This window comes from Zootoca vivipara, chromosome 13 (genome assembly GCF_963506605.1).
Source record: "Zootoca vivipara chromosome 13, rZooViv1.1, whole genome shotgun sequence".
Lineage (NCBI taxonomy): Eukaryota > Metazoa > Chordata > Lepidosauria > Squamata > Lacertidae > Zootoca > Zootoca vivipara.
In genome coordinates, this window is record NC_083288.1 from 40,454,669 (window position 1) to 40,478,664 (window position 23,996).

Sequence of the window (23,996 nt, forward strand, 5' to 3'; positions counted from 1 at the left end):
CAGAGCACGGCAGGCACTCCTGTCTTTAGGTCATATTAATTAAAATATAAGCACAGTGCAGGGATAATCAACTTGTTGCTGTCCGCTCCAGATGTTTTGGACTCCAATTCCCATCATCCTCTACCACTGGCCAGGCTGAGTGGGACTGATGGGAGTTGTAGTCCAAAACCATGTGGCGGGCATCACATTGGCTACCCTGATGTAGTAGGGTCCCCCTCCCTGTATTTATTTGGCTGTTGCTAATAGGTTCAATAGAACTTTCATGGAGTGAATTTTTAGATATCCCAGAAGGAGCATCTTAGGGTTGAGATGGATACAATATCCCATAATTTTGGTGAAAATACGATGGATTGTACCCCAGAACGTCTGAATGACAGGACATTCACAATTTATGTACATAATATGGTATATGCCTAGGTTACGGTATCCAGTGCTGCTACATATCCCCCCCTCTACAGTTAAATGCAATCTTAACATAATGTTAACATACTGTTGTGAGTTTGGGGTGGGGTGGGGGTGGGATACCATTTTTGAAGGAGCCAGACAAATTTCTTGGTGAGTTAATGGGCCCTAAGCATGTGTGTGTGTGTGTGTTTTGTTTTGTACATACCTTGAGGTGGAGTAAAAATGCTTATATAGATTCCACTATCAATTATCTGTTTGGGCTTTTCTTCTAACATGTAGAGAGATGTGTTGTTTAATCCAGTATCACTGTCAATAAACTCTTGTCACACCATTGTGGTTGTTTTTTTTTTTAAAAAGAATGTGTTTCTTACTTCTATGAACATGAATGCCTCTTCAAGTTTCCACTCTTCATTAACCACTTTTCAGCATCTAGAGGGGAAACCCACTCACTTCATTTTCATTTTCAAACTCACTTCATTTTCAAACCCAAGAAATGCAAGTTTCACACAAGTCTTTCTATGGAAATTACCAGAGTTTTCAAATATCACCTCCCCACTCTGGTATATTGCATGTCCACTCCACACACTGAAAAACAAGTATTTGCAAGATGACAAATGATCCACAGAGAGTAGATTAGGAGGAGGAAACTTCACAAAGCAGTGTGCTACTGCCAAACAGCATGACAATCTGAAACTAGCAAGATGCTCTTATCTCCCTTTCCCTGCTGGTATGATTCCCTCCATACAACGATTTCTAAAACTCCTGTGGAAAACACACGTCGGTAGCAGGGATAATTAATAAAGCATTCAATATCCACTAGCTCTGGCAACACTATTTTTTTTAATGTAGACAGGCCTGCGTAACTGTTTAATGCAGTCACTCTAATGAGAATTATTTCTTGCTTTTATTAAGGTTTAGGTTTTATCGTATACATTTTTGTACACAGCCATGTTACGTTGTACAATACAGTCATACCTCGGTTTAAGTACGCTTCGGTTTGAGTACTTTCAGTTTAAGTACTCCGCGGACCCGCCTGGAACGGATTAATCCACTTTCCATTACTTTCAATGGGAAAGTTCGCTTCAGGTTAAGTACGCTTCAGGTTAAGTACTGTACAGACTTCCAGAACCAATTGTGTACTTAAACTGAGGTACCACTGTATATAAACACTTTTCTAAATAAACAAAACAAACAATCCCCTGGTATTTGAGACCTAATTTGGGCCAAGTTATAAATCCACATCACTGGAAATTATCATTTTTTTATCACAGGTGGGAGAGCGAGCGAGCGTCCGAGTCCTATAGGGATGATTCCTGCCATTTCAGATGGAAGACAAAACAGCTGTTCTCCCTTGGCATCTACTTTTCTATATGGAGGAAATTGTCTTCTATAGAGGAAAGTTCCTTCTAGAGTTGAAATCTGGCATGGTGGAGCTCCCCTCCCCAAGGTAACCACATGATTGATCAGGAAGCACTAGGGATGGTGCATAGCACCTTCCAAATTGGCCTTATGTGAGAGTCCTGGAGGCTTCAAATCCATACACTTCGGATGACATCATATTACTCTTGGTGACATTATTTTTACATCACCATGCATGCAGAGCATTTATCTTTCTGGAAGGAGCTCTGTGGTAGCAGATGAGATGGAGACTGCACCATAAATGTTAACAATGCTCTTTGGGACTCATTAAGGAGTAAGAAAGAATTGCATGGTCCCATTTTCGGAGGAGAGAAGTGTGTATGGCTATAGTTAAATTTCAATATCAATATTTGCAGGCACCACATTCTCCCTGTGGTTTTAGGATCACTATAGGGCTTGGGCTTCATCCTGGAGGTCACTGAGTACCATCAGTTATAGACATTTTTATGGACAGTCTTCAAACACATAGGGCCAGCTTGCTCGGTTTGAGTCTTCATGCTTGCTCTTAGTGCCTGGACTCAGCCGTGACTTATTCTGGGATGTGAGAAAGAAAGTGGCTCTGAGCATATACAAAGTGCCTAACCCTGTTGAATACTACCCCATTGAATACTGCTGCCACCCCCACATGACTAAGGGATTCTAGGCAGGAGGTTCAGAAACTGATCTCTCTACTCAGGCCCCACTTATTTTCTGTTTCATGGAATTTGTTCCTTCGCCATTGAAAGCTAAGGACACTTAAGCAAAGTCACAGTTCCTGCCTGGCTGCTATTTTCCTGAGTTTTGTGTAAAACCTGGAGAAGATCTGTTCCATCCTCTGGTGAAATGGAGCACATAAAACATGGGCTGGACTTCCTTAACATTCTAGGGAGTCATGTATTCAAAAAATCATAATAATGGAAATGTAGAGTTGGACAATTATTCACAGGACTGGAGCTTAAGGGTGCTGGAAAATCACCCATCACTTTGTCTTGACATTGGCAATGGTCATGGGAGGCAAACAGGTGCTTCCTGGCACTGCTGGTGTGCTCTGAGGCCTGCTATTCCCTTGAGCTCCTCATGTCGATACTTAAAAGAGAAGGCTGAGCTGTCGGAGGAACAGGCAATCCTTCCTTGATCTCAAGGCAGATGGAGAGGCATTCTTAAGAGTGACTGTTTGACGAAATGGAAACGCACAAATCATTGACCGTGAGTATTAGAAGATACAAGCTTAAAGGGGCCATCCTTGTGGTTTAAAGGCTTAACCTAGCAGTTTGAAAGCACGTCAAATTGCAAGTAGATGAATAGGTACCGCTACAGTGGGAAGGTAAACGGCATTTCCGTGTGCTGCTCTGGTTTGCCAGAAGTGGCTTTGTCATGCTGGCCACATGACCTGGAAGCTGTACGCCGGCTCCCTCAGCCAATAAGGCGAGATGAGTGCTGCAACCCCAGAGTCGGTCACAACTGGACCTAATGGTCAGGGGTCCCTTTACCTTTTAAGACAGGAAAAGATATGTTTGGTAATTTTATAAGTTTGACGAAATGAGACTCGTATATCAAGCATAGCTGCCAAGTTTTCCCTTTTCTCGCGAGGAAGCCTATTCAGCATAATGGAAAATCCCTTAAAAAAAGGGATAACTTGGCAGCTATGATATCAAGGCAGGTATACATGTAATGGGGGCCGTACACAGAATGTTGTAGAAGGGATGCTCAGATGAATAAAAATATGGTTTAGATGAGATGAAAATCCATATAAGGGCAATACTACGATCAGGCCAACCAAAATGTCATGAAATGGTGTGGAGGCCTTTGAGTTCTTCAGAGCTTTTCATCAGGTAATAACAACAGCAGGGATAGGACAAATAAATCAGGTTCATGGTCGAACAATAAAGTCTTCATGTGGTGACAGGCGCACAAGAGAGAATGTGAATCCAGTTGTAAATAATGACCCAGCAGTTGACCAGGAGGAAGAGGATCTGGCAGTGAGTATATAAAACTATCAGTCTCCATGTTCCCCGCAGTTAATTAACAACTCCCTGTCAAGCCCTGTAGCTTCAGTACACGTGTTCCAGCTTCCACACCGGGTGTTGGCCATTGACAATATCACCACTTATATGTGATGCACAAAGAGGTTCTGACGGGTCTCAGTAATTTAAAGATCTAAAAATAACTTTGTCAGATGATTTGATCTAAGAACCATCTTATTAAGCATTGTGTTTCTCACACAGGCCAAACATTGGTCTCTGAGAAATTCAGGTACAGGGTATGAATGTGATCACGAGGAAGTAATCTTTGCTTCTCAGAGTTATAAAGTGTCTGGGCAGGGACCTTCTATTCCTGCTTAGCATGACTAAAGGCTATATGCCTAACACCTTGAAAGCAAAGAATGCCTTAACTTGTGTATGCCTGTAGCCTCCAACATGTTTATTATCTCACATTTTTGCTTTCAAATGCTTGCAGGAAAGTTCCTCTCACAGAGGAGAAATGGAGAACATCACCGTGGTGACAGAATTCATCCTAATGGGCCTTTCTGATCTCCCAGCTGTCCGCTTCTCCCTCTTTGCTGCCTTTTTGCTCATTTACCTGGTCACCCTGGTGGGGAATGGCACCATTCTTCTTGCCATAGGAGCTGACTCCCACTTGCACAACCCCATGTATTTCTTCCTGACTAACCTTTCCCTGCTGGACATCTTCTGCCCCACAGCTACGGTACCCAAGATGCTGGAGAACCTCTTGTCAGAGAGAAATACCATTTCCTTTGTTGGTTGTGTGCTGCAGCTCTACTTCCTGGTAGCCTTGGCAGGGACAGAGGTCTTCCTCTTAGCTGCCATGGCTTATGACCGCTATGTGGCCATATGCAACCCTCTGCGATACACGGTCGTCATGAGCAAGAAGCTTTGTCTTCAGATGGCTGCTGGTACATGGCTCACAGGGTTCCTCAACTCCTTGCTGCACACAGTCATGACCTTTACTCTACCTTATTGCAAATTGAACAGGGTCAATCAATATTATTGTGACATCCCTCCAGTCTTGGCCTTATCATGTGCTTCCTCCTATGCAGCTGAGATGGTTGTACTCATTGTTGGTGGGATTTTTGGTGTGGGGGCTTTTCTGGTGACGCTGGTCTCCTACATCTACATCATCTCCACCATCCTTCGGATCCGTTCTTCCGAGGGGAAGCGCAAGGCCTTCTCCACTTGCGCCTCCCATCTTACGGTGGTGTGCCTCTTCTATGGGACGACCATCTTCACTTACATAAGGCCTTCCTCCAGCCACCATCCAGATCAGGACAGGCTGGTGAGCATGTTGTATGGGGTGATAACCCCCATGTTGAACCCCTTGATCTACAGCCTCAGGAACAAGGAGGTTAAAGGGGCTTTGAGGAGGGTCATTGTTCATAGCCGGCTCGTTGGTCTAAGACAGGCATAGGCAACCTTGGCTCTCCAGATGTTTTGGAACTACAACTCCCATGATCCCTGACCACCGGCCCTGTTAGCTAGGAATCATGGGAGTTGTAGTTCCAAAACATCTGGAGAGACAAGGTTGCCTATGCATGGTCTAGGGGTATGATTCTCGCTTTGGGTGTGAGAGGTCCCGGGTTCAAATCCCAGACGAGCCCGAACACAAACTATTTTGCGACCCAGGTGGTGCTGTGGGTTAAACCACAGAGTCTAGGGCTTGCTGATCAGAAGGTCGGCGGTTCGAATCCCTGTGATGGGGTGAGCTCCTGTTGCTCGGTCCCAACTCCTGCCCACCTAGCAGTTTGAAAGCACATCAAAGTGCAAGTAGATAAATAGGGACTGCTCCGTCAGGAAGGTAAACGGCGTTTCCATGCACTGCTCTGGTTTGCCAGAAGCAGCTTTGTCATGCTGGCCACATGACCCGGAAGCTGTCTGCGGGCAAACGCCGGCTCCCTCGGCCTATAGAGCGAGATGAGCGCTGCAACCCCAGAGTCGGACACGACTGGACCTGATGGTCAGGGGCCCCTTTACCTATTGTTCATAAACGCCAATAAAGTTGGAAGGGGGTGGGGAAAATATATGGCTAAGATACAATTATCCTATCCTATATGATTACCTACTAAAATAACCCAATCTCTGAAAAAGAAGAACAGAATTTAATCTGTTTCAAATTATGATTGATCAACTGACAATGACCTGCTTTGAAGTTGTACCTGCTCCATCTTCTATGTTGTCAGCCCTTTAGATATTTGAAGATATCCTCTCCATCTCCTATGTTTAGCCTGGAAAAGAGAAGACTGAGGAGACATGATAGCTATATTTTATTTATCTGAAGGGCAGTCACATGGAAGATGCAGGAAGATTGATTCCTCCTGCTCCAGATGGTAGGACCGAAACAAATGGATTCAAATTACAAGATAGGACTGTCAAACTAATTGTCAAGAAGATCTTCCTGATGGTAAGAGCTGTTCAACAGTGGAGGGGGGTGGACACTCCTTCACTGGAGTGTTTAAAGGAGAGGCTGAAGGGACGACAGAGGATGAGATGGTTGGACAATATTCTCGAAGCTACTAACATGAGTTTGACCAAAGTGCAGGAGGCAGTGGAAGACAGGAGTGTCTGGCGTGCTCTGGTCCATGGGGTCACAAAAGTCAGACATGATTAAGTGACTAAAGAACAACAGGGTGTCACGGTCCGGTCGGTGGGCGAGTGAAGCCCTGACTGAGGACGTCAGGACCAGAGGCAAGATGGTGATGTAGAAGCAGGAACAGGTCAGGGCTGAGGGTCCAGCAGCAGGCAGTCGCAGGGTCAAGGAGCAAGGAGTCGGCAAGGCAAGGGTCCAAGGGTCGAGGATCAAGGCGTCGGCAAGGCGAGGGTCCAAGGAGCAAGAGGCCAGAGGCAACCAGGCAGGGATAGCGTTGCTGTGGCAAAGAGCTGAAGGGAAATGCTGAGCTTTTATCCCTCCCAGCTCCTGCCACCAGGTGCAGTGAGGTATCAAGTGGCCTCACCTGTGCGGCCACTCCTTGCCTCTCCAGCACAAGCTGAGGTCTTCACCTGTGTGGCCACTCCTTGCTTCTCCAGCACAAGCTGAGGCAGGCCCCAGTCCTGCAAAGCACTACAGGCCCCGGTGCCTGACTCCTGCCCATACTCCTGACACAGGGTGACCATGTGCCATGGATGCTTTGAGATTCCTGAATTACCGGGGAGGGTGCTGAATTAGATGACCCTCAGGCTACTGTCCAACCCTGCTATATCTAAGCATGATATCACAGTTTGAGTTTCAGATGAGGTCCAGGAAAATCCACTTTCAAAGTCCCCACTCAGCCAATCACACAATTCAACTTACCTCACAGGATTATTGTGGGGGTAAAGTGTGTCTGTGTGGTTTTGTGTAAATTGCCTTAAGATTGAAGAGTGCAATAAAAATGAAGTAAATAAATCATAGAAACATGGAATCATATATGTAATGTTATTTCTTCACACTGAAATGTTAGCGGAATGACAAGCATAAATAGATGCCACTATTAATTACCTGTTTGGACTTTTGTTCTAACATGTTGAGATGTGTTGTGTAATCCAGTTTCACTCTCAATAAAATCTGCCACACCACTGGTTTTTTTAATACCGTGTTTCTCCAAAAAAATAAGCCATACCCCGAAAATAAGCCACACCCTGAAAATAAGCCATACCCCGAAAATAAGCCATAGTGATAGGCAGTTTAACCTTGTAGGTTTTTGAGGAAAAATAAATATAAGACGGTGTCTTATTTTTGGAGAAACACGGTAGTTGTGTTTCTTACTTCTGATCTGTGAACATCTGTCTCTTCAACTTTCCCCTCTCCATTTATCACTTTTCCACTTCTAGGGGGGAAAACCCACTCCATTTCCAACCCCAGAAAATGCAAGTTGCACACAAGTTTTCTGATGTAAATTACTATAGTTTTTAATCACTTCCCGACTCCAGTGTGGGACGCGGGTGGCAATGTGGTTTTTGTTTTTGTTCTGCTGTATTTCTTTAGCTGTTGCTAATGGGTTCAATAGAACTTCCATGGAGTGAATTTTTAGATATCCCAGAAGGAGCATTTTAGGATTGGAATGGATACAATATCCCCTAATTTTGGTGAAAATACTATGGAATGTACCCCAGGAGGTCTCAATGACAGGACATTCACAATCTATGGACATAATATATGCCTAGGTTACGATATCCAATGCTGTTATATATCCCCCCCTATACAGTTAAATGCAATCTTAACATAATGTTAACATACTGTTGTGAGTTGGGGATGTGTTGTGTAATCCAGTCTCACTGTCAATAAACTCTTGTCACACCATTGTGGGTTTTTTTAATACAGTAGTAGTGTTTCTTACTTCTATGAACATGAATGCCTCTTCAAGTTTCCACTCTTCATTAACCACTTTTCAGCATCTAGAGGGGAAACCCACTCACTTCATTTTCAAACCCAAGAAATGCAAGTTTCACACAAGTCTTTCTATGCAAATTACCAGCGTTTTCAAATATCACCTCCCCACTCTGGTATATTGCATGTCCACTCCACACACTGAAAAACAAGTATTTGCAAGATGACAAATGATCCACAGAGAGTAGATTAGGAGGAGGAAACTTCACAAAGCAGTGTGCTACTGCCAAACAGCATGACAATCTGAAACTAGCAGGATGCTCTTAGCTCCCTTTCCCTGCGGGTGTCACTCAGAACTGATTCCCTCCATACAACGATTTCTAAAACTCCTGTGGAAAACACACGTCGGTAGCAGGGATAATTAATAAAGCATTCAATATCCACTAACTCTGGCAACACTTTTTTTTTAATGTCGACAGGCCTGCGTAACTGTTTAATGCAGTCACTCTAATGAGAATTATTTCTTGCTTTTATGATGTTTTAGATTTTATCGTATACATTGTTATACACAGCCATGTTACGTTGTACAATACAGTCGCACCTCGGTTTAAGTACGCTTCGGTTTGAGTACTTTCAGTTTAAGTACTCCGCAGACCCGCCTGGAACGGATTAATCCACTTTGCATTACTTTCAATGGGAAAGTTCGCTTCAGGTTAAGTACGCTTCAGGTTAAGTACAGACTTCCGGAACCAATTGTGTACTTAAACCGAGGAACCATTGTATATAAACGCTTTTCTAAATAAACGAAACAAACAATCCCCTGGTATTTCAGACCTAATTTGGGCCAAGTTTTAAATCCACATCACTGGAATTTATCCTTCTTTTATCACAGGTGGGAGAACGAGCGAGCGTCCGATTCCTGCCATTTCAGATGGAAGACAAAACATCTGTTCTCCCTTGGCATCTACTTTTCTATATGGAGGAAATTGTCTTCTATAGAGGAGAGTTCCTTCTAGAGTTGAAATCTGACATGGTAGAGCCCCTCCCCCCCGGGTAACCACATAATTGAGCAGGAAGCACTAGGGATGGTGCATAGCGCCTTCCAAATTGGCCTTATGTGTGCTAATCCCTATGAGAGTCCTGGGGACTTCAAATCCATACACTTTGGATGACATCTTATTACTCTTGGTGGCATTATTTTTACATCACCATGCACGCAGAGATAAATGTTAACAATGCTCTTTGGGACTCATTAAGGAGTAAGAAAGAATTACATGGTCCCATTTTTGGAGGAGAGAAGTGTGTACGGCTATAGTTAAATTTCAATATCAATATTTGCAGGCACCACAATCTCCCTGTGGTTTTAGGATCACTATGGGGCTTGGGCATCATCCTGGAGGTCGCTGAGTACCATCAGTTATAGACATTTTTATGGACAGTCTTCAAACACATGGGGCCAGCTTCCTCGGGTTGAGTCTTCATGCTTGCCCTTAGTCCCTGGACTCAGCCGTGACTTATGCTGGGATGGGAGAAAGAAGGTGGCTCTGAGCATATAGAAAGTGCCTACCCCCGTTGAATACTACCCCATTGAATACTGTTGCCACCCCCACATGACTAAGGGATTCTAGGCAGGAGGTTCAGAAACTGACCTCTCTACTCAGGCCCCACTTATTTTCTGTTACATGGAATTTGTTCTTTCGCCATTGAAAGCTAAGGCCACTTAAGCATAGTCACAGCTCCTGCCTGGCTGCTATTCTCCTGGGTTTTGTGTAAAACCTGGAGAAAATCCGTTCCATCCTCTGGTGAAATGGAGCACATAAAACATGGGCTGGACTTCCTTGACATTCTAGGGAGTCATGTATTCAAAAAGTCATAATAATGGAAGTGTAGAGTTGGACAATTATTCACAGGACTGGAGCTTATGGGTGCTGGAAAATCACCTATCACTTTGTCTTGACATTGGTCATGGGAGGACTTCCGGTTTCGCTCGTCGGGAGAATGGCTGACCTTTACCATCTCTCCGACCCCCATGGGGGAATCTGGCGGCTGCTAGGGGAGTAAAGCAGCCTCCCCACCCTCCTGGGATGACGGGAGGGGCCGCAGGCCCGCAGATGCCCCTTAACCCACCCCAATCTTTCGAGGGGTAGGGGCCCTGGGCCAAGCACCCATGGGGGCTGGAACTCTTGGAGGCCACCCTGTTCGAGCGCGATCTCCATAATTTAAGAGGAATAATTGGATTTAAATTTATGGACATGCTTCAAAAGACGGGGGAGAAGATACTGCCAGAAATTCCAGCTGCTGAGTGATAAGAGGGACTGAACAAAAAGGGAAGTGAATTTTTCTTTTTCTTTTTTCAAGATGTACTCACCACCTTCCTTTGACGGACGGTCCGTAGACTTTAGAACAAACGAGAAGTTAGGAAACAAACTGTGTGGATATTGGAGTTTATATAATAGAGGATTGTGATTTTGTATGTTTCTGGAAGTTATTTTGTTAAGTCTGTAAGAGCAAAGGCTCCCCAAGTGGATTCACGATCTCTGACACACTTTAAATTCGAACAAGATAAGAGCCGTGGAAGGAGGCAGAGGAGCAGTTAAAGGGCGGGGGAGCCATAAATTTGTTATGAGAAGATCGTTAATATTTGTTTTGGGCTGATCTCCGTCTGGAAAAACTGTGACCCTGCAAATGGTGGATTTATGGAGCAGAAGCCGGAATACAACATTTGAGATCTGCAAGATGGCGCCTGCTCCTGTTTGAATGTCGGAGCAGCTGGGGAAACATTCCAGTTTGCAAAATAAGGATTTATGGGGAGGCTGGACTGGTCTGGACAAAAAATCCACACAGGAAAAGTGTCTTTGTGTTTAATCTTGTTTGATATTTATCTCAGAAGCTGTGATAAAGAGGAAGATTAAAACAAGAAAGAACTGTTGGAAAAGATCGGGAATATAATGGACTATAATGATAAGATTTTGAAATTTGGACTAGGATGGCAGCAGGTACCGTTATCCAGAATCCCCAGAATTTGAAGCATGGGAAGTCAATTTTTTTAATGATTTGGCATAATATTTGGTTTAATTAATATGCATTTGTATAATTTGGAATAATTGATATGATATAATTGGTTTGTAATTGAAAAATTTAATAAAAACTGTTTTCATAAAAAAGACATTGGTCATGGGAGGGAAACAGGTGCTTCCTGGCACTGCTGGTGTGCTCTGGGGCCTGCTATTCCCTTGAGCTCCTCACGTCGAGACTTAAAAGAGAAGGTTGAAGCTGTCGGAGGAACAGGCAATCCTTCCTTGATCTCAAGGCAGATGGAGAGGCATTCTTAAGAGTGACTGTTTGATGAAATGGAAACGCACAAATCATTGACCGTGAGTATTAGAAGATACAAGCTTAAAGGGGCCATCCTTGTGGCTTAAAGGCTTAACCTAGCAGTTCGAAAGCACGTCAAAGTGCAAGTAGATAAATAGGTACAGTTCCAGCGGGGAGGTAAACAGCGTTTCCGTGCGCTGCTCTGGTTCGCCAGAAGTGGCTTAGTCATGCTGGCCACATGACCTGGAAGCTGTACGCCAGCTCCCTCGGCCAATAACACGAGATGAGTGCCGCAACCCCAGAGTTGGTCACAACTGGACCTAATGGTCAGGGGTCCCTTTACCTTTTAAGAGAGGAAGATATATGTTTGGTAATTTTATAAGTTTGACGAAATGAGACTCATATATCAAGGCAGGTGTACATGGAATGGGGGCCGTACACAGAATGTTGTAGAAGGGATGCTCAGCTGAATAAAAATATGGTTTAGATGAGGTGAAAATCCATATAAGGGCAATACTATGATCAGGCCAACCAAAATGCAATGAAATGGTGTGGAGGCCTTTGAGTTCTTCAGAACTTTTCATCAGGTAATAATAACGGCAGGGATAGGACAAATAAATCAGGTTCATGGTCGAACAATAAAGTCTTCATGTGGTGACAGGCGCACAAGAGAGAATGTGAATCCAGTTGTAAATAATGACCCAGCAGTTGACCAGGAGGAAGAGGATCTGGCAGTGAGTATATAAAACTATCAGTCTCCATGTTCCCCGCAGTTAGTTAACAACTCCCTGCCAAGCCCTGTAGCTTGAGTACACGTGTTCCAGCTTCCACACCGGGTGTTGGCCATTGACAATATCACCACTTACAGGTAATGCACAATGATCCCCAAAAAGGACACTACATTCTTTCTGCATGCCACAACTGCTGCGAGGCTACTACTTGCGAAGAATTGGAAGAGTCAAGACATACCAACTATAGATGACTGACAAATGAAGATGATAGACTTTATGGAACTTGCCGAACTGACTGGGAGACTCCGCGACCGGGAAGAAGAGGAGGTGGAGGAAGATTGGAAGAAATTTAAGTTATATCTTGGAAAATATTGTAATATTCAATATCCTTTAGTGAAAGTGTTAGAGGCTGTCGGTGTAAATATAGATAATAGCTTAAGTTTAAAGAATCCTTTTTTACAGGTAGATTTTGATGAGGTATTGAATTCTGGAACTGCCAAAGATGATTTGATATGAAATTCAGATGGAGGGGATTAGGGGGAGTCACACACCACTGTCCAAGAAAAATTATGAATTTATTAGTAATATTTGTGTTTGTTTGTTTTTATGTTTGTTTCTTTGTTTTTGCTTGTAAAATGAATAAATATTATTATTAAAAAATACATGTAATGCACAAAGAGGTTCTGACGGGTCTCAGCAATTTAAGGACCTAAAAATGACTTTGTCAGATGATCTGATCTAAGAACCATCTAATTAAGCATTGTGTTTTCTCACACAGGCCAAACATTGGTCTCTGTGAAATTCAGGTACAGGGTATGAATGTGATCACTAGGAAGTCATCTTTGCTTCTCAGAGTTATAAAGTGTCTGGGCAGGGACCTTCTATTCCTGCTTAGTATGACTAAAGGCTAAATGCCTAACACCTTGAAAGCAAAGAATGCCTTAACTTGTGTATGCCTGTAGCCTCCAACATGTTTATTATCTCACATTTTTGCTTTCAAATACTTGCAGGAAAGATGGAGAACATCACCGTGGGGACAGAATTCATCTTAATTGGCCTTTCTGATCTCCCAGCTGTCCGCTTCTCCCTCTTTGCTGCCTTTTCGCTCATCTACCTGGTCACCCTGGTGGGGAACGGCACCATTCTTCTTGCCATAGGAGCTGACTCTCACCTGCACAACCCCATGTATTTCTTCCTGACTAACCTTTCCCTGCTGGACATCTTCTGCCCCACAGCTACAGTGCCCAAGATGCTGGAGAACCTCTTGTCAGAGAAAAATACCATTTCCTTTGTTGGCTGTGTGCTGCAGCTCTACTTCCTGGTAGCCTTGGCAGGGACGGAGGTCTTCCTCTTAGCTGCCATGGCTTATGACCGCTATGTGGCCATATGCAACCCTCTGCGATACACGGTCATCATGAGCAAGAAGCTGTGTCTTCAGATGGCTGCTGGTACATGGGTCACAGGGTTCCTCAACTCCTTGCTGCACACAGTCATGACTTTCACTCTACCTTATTGTAAATCTAATAGAGTCAATCAATACTACTGTGACATCCCTCCAGTCTTGGCCTTATCATGTGCTTCCACCTATGCAGCTGAGATGGTTGTCTTCATTGTTGGTGGGATTTTGGGTGTGGGGGCTTTTCTGGTGACATCAGTCTCCTACATCCACATCATCTCCACCATCCTTCGGATCCGTTCTTCTGAAGGGAAACGCAAGGCCTTCTCCACTTGCGCCTCCCATCTTACGGTGGTGTGCCTCTTCTATGGGACAATCTTCTTCACTTACTTAAGGCCTTCCTCCAGCCACCATTCAGATCAGGACAGGCTGGTGAGCATGTTGTATGGGGTGATAACCCCCATGTTGAACCCCTTGATCTACAGTCTCAGGAACAAGGAGGTTAAAGGGGCTTTGATGAGGGTCATCGTTCATAAATGCCAATAAAGTTGGAAGGGGGTGAGATATATGGCTAAGATACAATTATCCTATCCTATATCCTTGCCAACAAAGGTCCGTATAGTAAAACTATGGTTTTCCCAGTAGTGATGTATGGAAATGAGAGCTGGACCATAAAGAAGGCTGATCGCCGAAGAATTGATGCTTTTGAATTATGGTGCTGGAGGAGACTCTTGAGAGTCCTATGGACTGCAAGAAGATCAAACCTATCCATTCTGAAGGAAATCAGCCCTGAGTGCTCACTGGAAGGACAGATCCTGAAGCTGAGGCTGCAATACTTTGGCCACCTCATGAGGAGAGAAGACTCTCTGGAAAAGACCCTGATGTCGGGAAAGATGGAGGACACAAGGAGAAGGGGACGACAGAGGATGAGATGGTTGGACAGTGTCCTCGAAGCTACGAACATGAGTTTGACCAAACTGCGGGAGGCAGTGGAAGACAGGAGTGCCTGCCGTGCTATGGTCCATGGGGTCACGAAGAGTCGGACACGACTAAACGACTAAACAACAACATGCTGGTATGTAAGATGCTATTTCATCATCATCATCATCATCATCATCATCATCATCATCATCATCCCAAAGCAGTTTATAGCAATTGTATACACACAATTTTTTTAAAAAAGGATTACTAGCTATTATGGAAAATGTTTTTCTTAATTGCTTCCATAAGCCTGAGAGCAAAGAGACGTTTTCAGGAAACATATACAGGTAAATATGGAAGACACTTGCTAGAAGCTTTCCCTTTCAATGGACAAGAGGTGGTGTTGGTCATGTTTTTTCTTTTAAGGTGATTGATGTAACATGCAGTTTGGCCCATAGGGTCTATAAACAGGTGTCGCCATCTGGCAGTCCCTTTCTCCAATGCTGCTCAGATACTGTGGCCAATATATTCAGGATGGGTTGAGGCATGCTTTCTGCTACTTTTCTCTTTGTGTCTGATACTTGCTCTTGGGAGAAATAAATGACTAAACAACTAAACAACAACAACAATATCATTATCTACTAAACTAACCCAATCTCTGAAAAAGAAGAACAGAATTTAATCTGTTTTAAATTATGAGTGATCAACTGACAATGACCTGCTTTGAAGTTGTCACCTGACATGAGTTTGCTCCATCTTCTATGTTGTCAGTGCTTTAGATATTTGAAGATAGATATCCTCTCCGTCTCCTATGTTTAGCCTATCTTCAGCCAGAGAAGACTGAGGAGACATGACAGCTATCTTTAATTATCTAAAGGGCTGTCACATGGAAGATGCAGGAAGATTGATTCCTCCTGCTCCAGATGGTAGGACTGAAACAAATGGATTCAAATTACAAGACAGGACTGTCAAACTAATTGTCAAGAAGATCTTCCTGATGGTAAGAGCTGTTCAACAGTGGAGGGGGGTGGACCCTCCTTCACTGGAGTGTTTAAAGGAGAGGCTGAAGGGACGACAGAGGATGAGATGGTTGGACAATATTCTCGAAGCTACTAACATGAGTTTGACCAAACTGCAGGAGGCAGTGGAAGACAGGAGCGCCTGGCGTGCTATGGTCCATGGGGTCACAAAAGTCAGACATGACTAAACGACTAAACAACAACAGGGTGACAAATTGCCATGGATGCTTTGAGATTCCTGAATTACAGGAGAGGGTGTTGAATTAGATGACCCTCAGGCTACCGTCCAACTCTGCTGTATCCAAGCATGATATCACAGTTTGAGTTTCAGATGAAGTCCAGGAAAATCCACTTTCAAAGCCCCACTCACCCAATCACACAATTCAACTTACCTCACAGGATTATTGTGGGGGTAAAGTGTGTCTGTGTGGTTTTGTGTAAATTGCCTTAAGATTGAAGGGTGCCATAAAAATGAAGTAAATAAATCATAGAAACATGAAATCATATATGTAATCTTAATTCTTCACACTGAAATGTTAGCGGAATGACAAACATAAATAGATGCCACTATTAATTATCTGTTTGGACTTTTGTTCTAACATGTTGAGATGTGTTGTGTAATCCAGTTTCACTTTCAATAAAATCTGCCACACCACTGTTTTTTTTTATATATAGTTGTGTTTCTTACTTCTGATCTGTGAACATGAACGTCTCTTCAACTTTCCCCTCTTCATTTATCACTTTTCAACTTCTAGCGGGGAAAACCCACTCCATTTCCAACCCCAGAAAATGCGAGTTGCACACAAGTTTTCTGATGTAAATTACTATAGTTTTTAATCACTTCCCCACTCCAGTGTGGGACGCGGGTGGCACTGTGGTCTAAACCACAGAGCCTAGGGCTTGCCAATCAGAAGGTCGGCGGTTCGAATCCCTGCGATGGGTTGAGTTCCTGCTGCTTGGTCCCTGCTCCTGCCAACCTAGAAGTTCTAACGGACGTCAAAGTGCAAGTAGATAAATAGGTACCACTCCGGCGGGAAGGTAAATGGCATTTCTGTGCGCTGCTCTGGTTCACCAGAAGTGGCTTAGTCATGCTGGCCGCATGACCCGGAAGCTGTACGCCGGCTCCCTCGGCCAGTAAAGTGAGATGAGCGCCGCGACCCCAGAGTCGTTCACAACTGGACCTAATGGTCAGGGCGGAGTTTCATGCAATGCTAGTGGCGGAGTTTCATGCTCCGGCACCAGGGGCGGGCGTGCCTCCTGGAGGGCCTGGGCACGTGTTCCAGGGCCGTGGCGTGCCTCCGGGGGGCATGGCACGCCTCCCGGAGGGGCGTGGCACACGTTCCCAGGGTGGGCGCCCGCAATGGCGCCCCTTGGAGCCCGCCGCTTGGGGCGGCCCACCCCCACTGCCCCTATCTTCCTATGCCCCTGCCTTTTACCACTCCAGTGTATAGAATCATGGAATTATAGGGTTGGAAGGTGCCCCGAGGGTCATCTAGTCCAACCCCCTTCAATACAGAAATCTCAGCTAAAGCATCCACCATGACAGATGGCCACCCAACATCTGCTTGAAAACCTCCAAGGAACGAGAGTTCACAACCTCCCGTGGGCGACCGCTCCGTGGTTGAACTCTCTTACTATTTCCGTTCCACTCACAGAAAAAGTGTGACCTGCTCTGGCACTGTAGCATTCGCAAGATTACAAATGATCCACAGTGAATAGATAAGGAGGAAACTTTACTTAGCAGCGTTGCTACCAAACTATATGCAAAACTGAAACAAACCAGATCTTCTTAGCTCCCGTTCCCTGCTGGCGTCACTCAGAACTGATCCACTCACCCACCCCATTTTTAAAACATTTTAAATACTGCTCACATTGCAAGTATCTTGGAATGGAAGTCACCTTGGAGGTTGGTGACAAGATCACAGTAACAAAAATGGCCACCGTGGTCTCGCGATAACTAACAGGAAGATGGTGTCTGGGAAGATGGTATCCTGGATTTTGTCTTCAAGGTGTTGGAGGGTATGCATGAGGTATGAGCAAAGCCCACCAAAAAGGACCTACCCTGTTTCCCCGAAAATAAGACATACCCATAAAATAAGCCGTAGCAAGATTTCTAAGCAGTTGTGCAATATAAGCCATACCCCGAAAATAAGACATAGTGATAGGCGCAGTTCTGGAGGGCACCAAGGAAGAGGCGAGGCTGGACGCATAATAAAATTAAGACATCCCCTGAAAATAAGCCATGGTGTGTCTTCTTGAGGAAAAATAAATATAAGACAGTGTCTTATTTTCGGGAAAACACGGTCGTCCCTAAAGCTTCTGAGCTTTGTGTAAACACTGGACTAAAACAGTTCCTTACTCTGGTGAGCTGGAGTACATAAAACATTGACCTGATTTCCTTAACCTCTAGGGAGTGATATCTTGAATTATTCACAGCACTGTAGTTTATTGTGGTGGCAAATCACCCATCACTCTTGGTCTTGACATTGGCCATAGGTGGTGAGCAGAGATGTTTCCTGACATTGCTTAGGAGCTTTGAGGCCTTCTATTCCCTTGAGCTGCTGTTGAGGTTGAAAGGAGCGTTTTGAGCTGCCGGAGGAACAGACAATCCTTCCTTGATCTCAAGGCAGATGAGAGGCATTCTTAAGAGTGACTGTTTGGAGAAATGGAAACACGCCAGTCATTGACAGTGAGTATTATTAGATACTAGCTTAATGGGGCTATCCTTGTGACAAAGATCAAGGCTTAGGGAAAACGGGAAGAGTGATGTTTCTATTGAAGTTCGAAGAAATGAGACTCATAAACTGAAGCAAGTGTACATGGAATGAGAGTGGTACATTGAATGTTCTAGAAGCAGTGCTCTTTTCTAGGGGTACTCAAGGGTACTGGGTACTGGGGCCTTCCTCCCCCCTCCCAATGTTGAAAGTGTGGCATTTACAGTAACAACTTCATAGTGAGTACTGGCACATTTCTTCCTTAAAATGAAAGGAGCGCTATCTAGAAGGGATGCTCAGATGAACAGAAAAATGGTTTAGATGAGAGTGGTATAAAAACATTTGTAAATCCATATGAGGGCAATATTTTATCAAGACAACCACAATGTAATGAGCTTTTCAGAGCTTTTAATCAGGCTGAATAGAAAACAAAGGGAGGGAAGGGGAGGATGAATAAAGCCGGCTGAGGGTGAAGCCACAAAGTCTTCATCTAGTGAGAGGCACCAGATAGAATGAGGGAGGACATTCACATGAACTGACAGATGTGGACAGGATTTTCTGAGACAATATTACTGCATGCAGATTGGTCCTCCTGCAGTAAAAAGAAGGCACAAATTTGCTCAGCTAGGGATTTTGTCCCCTCTCACTTTTCTTGATCACCCCCTTGCCATTCCCCTTGCTTCCCCTTCCCACCCCATGGAAATCTGCTTACCCTGATAGGTGGAGTGGCATTGTGGCAGCGTCCATGAGACCCTCAGTTAGTTAACAACCCTCCATCAAGCCCCGTAGCTACAGTACTGTACACGTGTTCCAGCTTCCACACTGGGTGCTCACCATTGACAATATCACCACTTACCGTACATGTAATGTACAAAGAAGCTCTGACGAGTCTCAGCAATTTAAGGACCCAAAAATGACTTTGTCAGATGATCTGATCTAAGAACCATCTAATTAAGCATTGTGTTTCTCACACGGGCCCAACATTGGTCTCTGAGAAATTCAGCTACAGGGTATGTGTCCAAGTACATGTCCAGGTACGTCCAGGTACGTGTCCAGAGGAGGGCAACCAAATGGTCAAAGGCCTGGAAACGATGCCTTATGAGGAACGGCTTAGGGAGCTGGGTATGTTTAGCCTGGAGAAGAGAAGGTTAAGGGGTGATATGATAGCCATGTTCAAATATATGAAAGGATGTCATATAGAGGAGGGAGAAAGGTTGTTTTCTGGTGCTCCAGAGAAGTGGACACGGAGCAATGGATTCAAACTACAAGAAAGAAGATTCCACCTAAACATTAGGAAGAACTCCCTGACAGTAAGAGCTGTTTGGCAGTGGAATTTGCTACCAAGGAGTGTGGTGGAATCGTCTCCTTTGGAGGTGTTTAAGCAGAGGCTTGACAGGCATATGTCAAGAATGCTTTGGTGGTGTTTCCTGCTTGGCAGGGGGTTGGACTGGATGGCCCTTGTGGTCTCTTCCAACTCTATGATTCTATGTATGAATGTGATCGCTAGGAACTAATATTTGTTTCTCAGAATTCTAAAGCAGGGACCTTCTATTCCTGCTTAGCATGACTAAAGGCTATATGCCTAACACCTTGAAAAGCAAAGAATGCCTTAACTTGTGTATGCCTGTAGCCTCCAACATGCTTACTATCTCACACTTTTGCTTTCAAATGCTTGCAGGAAAGTTCCTCTCACAGAGGAGAAATGGAGAACATCACCGTGGTGACAGAATTTATCCTAATGGGCCTTTCTGATCTCCCAGCTGTCCGCTTCTCCCTCTTTGCTGCCTTTTTGCTCATCTACCTGGTCACCCTGGTGGGGAATGGCACCATTCTCCTTGCCATAGGAGCTGACTCTCACCTGCACAACCCCATGTATTTCTTCCTGACTAACCTTTCCCTGCTGGACATCTTCTGCCCCACAGCTACGGTGCCCAAGATGCTGGAGAACCTCTTGTCGGAGAGACATACCATTTCCTTTGTTGGCTGTGTGCTGCAGCTCTACTTCCTGGTAGCCTTGGCAGGGACAGAGGTCTTCCTCTTAGCTGCCATGGCTTATGACCGCTATGTGGCCATATGCAACCCTCTGCGATACACGGTCATCATGAGCAAGAAGCTGTGTCTTCAGATGGCTGCTGGTACATGGGTCACAGGGTTCCTCCACTCCTTGCTGCACACAGTCATGACCTTTACTCTACCTTATTGTAAATCTAATAGAGTCAATCAATATTATTGTGACATCCCTCCAGTCTTGGCCTTATCATGTGCTTCCACCTATGCAGCTGAGATGGCTGTCTTCATTGTTGGTGGGATTTTGGGTGTGGGGGCTTTTCTGGTGACGCTGGTCTCCTACATCCACATCATCTCCACCATCCTTCGGATCCGTTCTTCTGAAGGGAAACGCAAGGCCTTCTCCACTTGCGCCTCCCATCTTACGGTGGTGTGCCTCTTCTATGGGACAATCCTCTTCACTTACTTAAGGCCTTCCTCCAGCCACCATTCAGATCAGGACAGGCTGGTGAGCATGTTGTATGGGGTGATAACCCCCATGTTGAACCCCTTGATCTACAGTCTCAGGAACAAGGAGGTTAAAGGGGCTTTGATGAGGGTCATCGTTCCTAAACACCACTAAAGCTGGAAGGGTGGTGGGGGTGGGGAGATGTGGCTAAGATACAATGATCCTATCCTACACCATTCTCTACTAAAGTTACCTAAACTCTGAAAAAGAATAGAATTTGACAATCTATTTTAAATTACGATCAATCAGCACTGACCATGAGCCCCTTTGATGCTGTCACCTGACATTACAGTATAATGACCCATACACCATTGGGTAGTTCTCCATCCAGTCCTTGGGCTGAAAACAGTTCCCCATACTTGAATTATGTGAATCAATTGCACTGCAAGTTTCCCCTTTACCATGCAAGCATTGTCCCTCCCCCCCCCCCAGCAACACTGAATGGAGTCTTATGTCCTGAGCACTCCAAATGGTGTCTAAGATACATGTCACAGTCCAGAGGTCAGGTACTTGGCGACTTTTGTTAGGACCTATTCTATGGCTCTGGAACGCTTTCCCCAGGGAAGCCAACCTTGATGCCTTTTGACTCCCTTTTTTATTCTGCCAGCCATTTTAGATCCCTTTTTAATTTTTATTTGGTGGTCATTCTCTCCCTGCTCCGTTCCGCTTGTATATGATTAATTATTTTATATTGCTTATTTTTTATTTTGGCTACCCTTGGAGGCTGCTACATGAGGAGCAGGGTATGAATCCCTAGAATCACGTACAAGTAATTAGAGAACTTTTATTTCATGTCAGGCTAGAATAAATCGCACACTAAGCTTTGCAAACAAGTGTAGATTTTACTAACGTTACGTCAAACAAGTCTCCATCTGTTATTCGTAGAATGAAGAAGAAAATGTACCAAATGATTAATAAAGAAAGAACTTGGCTTCCTTACAAAAGAATCATGCAATCTTTGCATTTGCAAAGATTCAGGCTGTAAAAATCTCCTTTTAGAGAGGCATTTCATTCACGTGCAGCATTTGCTGTGCTGGGAGCCAAAACCACATGGTTCCTTTTTCGAGGCAACAGTAGAAACTGACAAAGGGGTGGGTGGGTGGGGAGGATGCAAATACACTGGTACCTCAGGTTAAGAACTTAATTAGTTCTGGAGGTCTGTTCTTCACTTGAAACTGTTCTTAACCTGAGGTACCACTTTAGCTAATAGGGCTTCCCGCTGCCGCCGCACTGCCGCCACATGATTTCTGTTTTCATCCTGAAGCAAAGTTCTTAACCTGAGGTACTATTTCTGGTTCAGCGGAGTCTGTAACCTGAAGCGTCTGTAACCCGAGGTACCACTGTACTGCTGGGAGCCTGTTAAACTCCACCCACTGGCGACCTGAGCTCAGGGCTTAGGTTAACCCTTTCATGCATACAAGCATGAGTCGGTTACTATATATTACAACAAAGAGATCTATATTTCAGTGTTGGAAAGTTAAATCCTCATTGTCTATTTTACTCAGTGGTCTGAATATTTTACTGCCCTTTCCACATTTGAACATGTATCTCATTACCAACAATCCCATTTGGATATCTATTTGGACAAATGGATGACTCCTGTTCACACGTCTGTCAAAACACTCCTTTATTCATACAAGAACTGGATTACACAGGGGAGCCTAGTCACTGTGAAGCTTGCTGCAAATGGTAACCAGTTATGTACAGTCACACCTTGGGTTACAGTCGCTTCAGGTTGCGTCTTTTCGGGTTGCGCTCTGCGGTGAACCCAGAAGTACCGGAATGGGTTACTTCCGGGTTTCGGCATGCGTGCATGCGCAGAAGCACTAAATAGCACTTTGCGCATGCGCAGAAGCGCTGAATTGCAACCCACATGTGCGCAGATGTGGGTTGCGAACGCTGCGGGTTGCGAACGTGCCTCCCGCACGGATCACGTTCGCAACCCAAGTGTCCACTGTATTTAACTTTTCATCTTCTAGGAGCCAAGCCACTGCAACGGAAAGAAATACCTTAATACTGGATTAGGAGCTGTTGGGATCTGTGGATACTGCCTCATGTGGTGAGCCACTGAGCTGCAGGTAACAGCTTCTCAGTGATGCACCCTGAGGTCCTAGACTCACTCCTTATTTCCAGGCCACTGGATCCCGCATGGCAGGAAGACTGGCTTCTTATTTCAACAGAAATAACAAAAATAACTGGCTTCTTATTTCAACAGAACTTTGCTCAAGCAACATGGTCTTCTGGAATATTCTAGTAGCCTTAGTTGTGCTATTATACTATCCCCATGACTTTCCTCCAGGCCACAGTTTTGGTTGGCTCTCGGTCCAGTATACCTGAAGGAGTATACTGGACCCCCATCGTTCTGCCCTGACACTGAGGTCCAGTGCCAAGGGCCTTCTGGCAGTTTCCTCGCTGCGAGAAGCCAAGTTACAGGGAACCAGGCAGAGGGCCATTTTGGTAGTGGTGCCTGCCCTGTGGAACACCCTCCCACCAGATGTCAAAGAGAAAAACAACTACCAGACTTTTAGAATACATCTGAAGGCAGCCCTGTTTAGGGAAGCTTTTAATGTTTAACAGTCTATTGTATTTTAATATTTTGTTGGAAGCCACCCAGAGTGGCTGGGGAAACCCAGCCAGATGGGCGGGGTAATAATAATAATAATAATAATAATAATAATAATAATAATAATAATAATATGCTCTGCATCCGCTTTGAATGCTTTTTCCAGACTCAAGTTTGTTCTTGAACAGTGATAATCTCTGTTGTTTGCCTGCATGGACGTGTCTGTATTTGAAACCTTTGATGATTGAATTGCTGGAAAGTTCAAAGTCCCATCAGATGCTCTGCTTATTTTTCGCCTCTCGCCACTGCAGTCATGGGAAGGTTTCCCACAAGGGGGAATAGTCCTTGTGCAAAAAGAAGTTATTGTCTCCTTGTGTTCTAGAAATGCCCTTAAAGTGTGCTTTCATTTCCCCTGTGGAATGCAAGGGGAATAATGAGTCGGAAGGAAGAATTGCTTGAGGGGAAGAAATACAAGCAATTTCCCTTTCTTGAGACCATTAAGGAGATTGAAGCCTAAAGAAGATTGGGGACGCTTGGAGAAGTCCTTTTGCAGTAAGCGAGAGCCGCACTTCTAAGACCAGGAGGATGAAAATTGCACCCTGGAGGATATAGTAGCAGACAAAAAGATCGGGCTGGTGAAGGATCTGGAAATTAGGGACAGAACTGGGAAAGAAAGGAAGTTGTTGAAGGAAGATATAGCT

The 23,996-nt window shown here is 44.6% G+C and overlaps 3 protein-coding genes across 3 annotated transcripts; all 3 read left to right on the plus strand.

Annotated features, from left to right (window-relative positions):
- The first annotated feature begins 4,284 nt into the window (after nt 1-4,284).
- Nucleotides 4,285-5,229, plus strand: LOC118095538 (olfactory receptor 5V1-like). The gene has a single exon (XM_035136787.2). It carries the CDS (start codon nt 4,285-4,287, stop codon nt 5,227-5,229), a length of 945 nt encoding a protein of 314 aa, XP_034992678.2.
- A 7,947-nt stretch (nt 5,230-13,176) lies between these two features.
- On the plus strand, nt 13,177-14,109 carry LOC118095542 (olfactory receptor 5V1-like). The gene has a single exon (XM_060282229.1). The coding sequence runs from the start codon at nt 13,183-13,185 to the stop codon at nt 14,107-14,109; it is 927 nt and encodes a 308-aa protein (XP_060138212.1). The 5' UTR covers nt 13,177-13,182.
- Nucleotides 14,110-19,919: 5,810 nt separating this feature from the next.
- LOC118094771 (olfactory receptor 5V1-like) lies at nt 19,920-20,846 on the plus strand. The gene has a single exon (XM_035135428.2). The coding sequence runs from the start codon at nt 19,920-19,922 to the stop codon at nt 20,844-20,846; it is 927 nt and encodes a 308-aa protein (XP_034991319.2).
- Nucleotides 20,847-23,996: the final 3,150 nt, after the last annotated feature.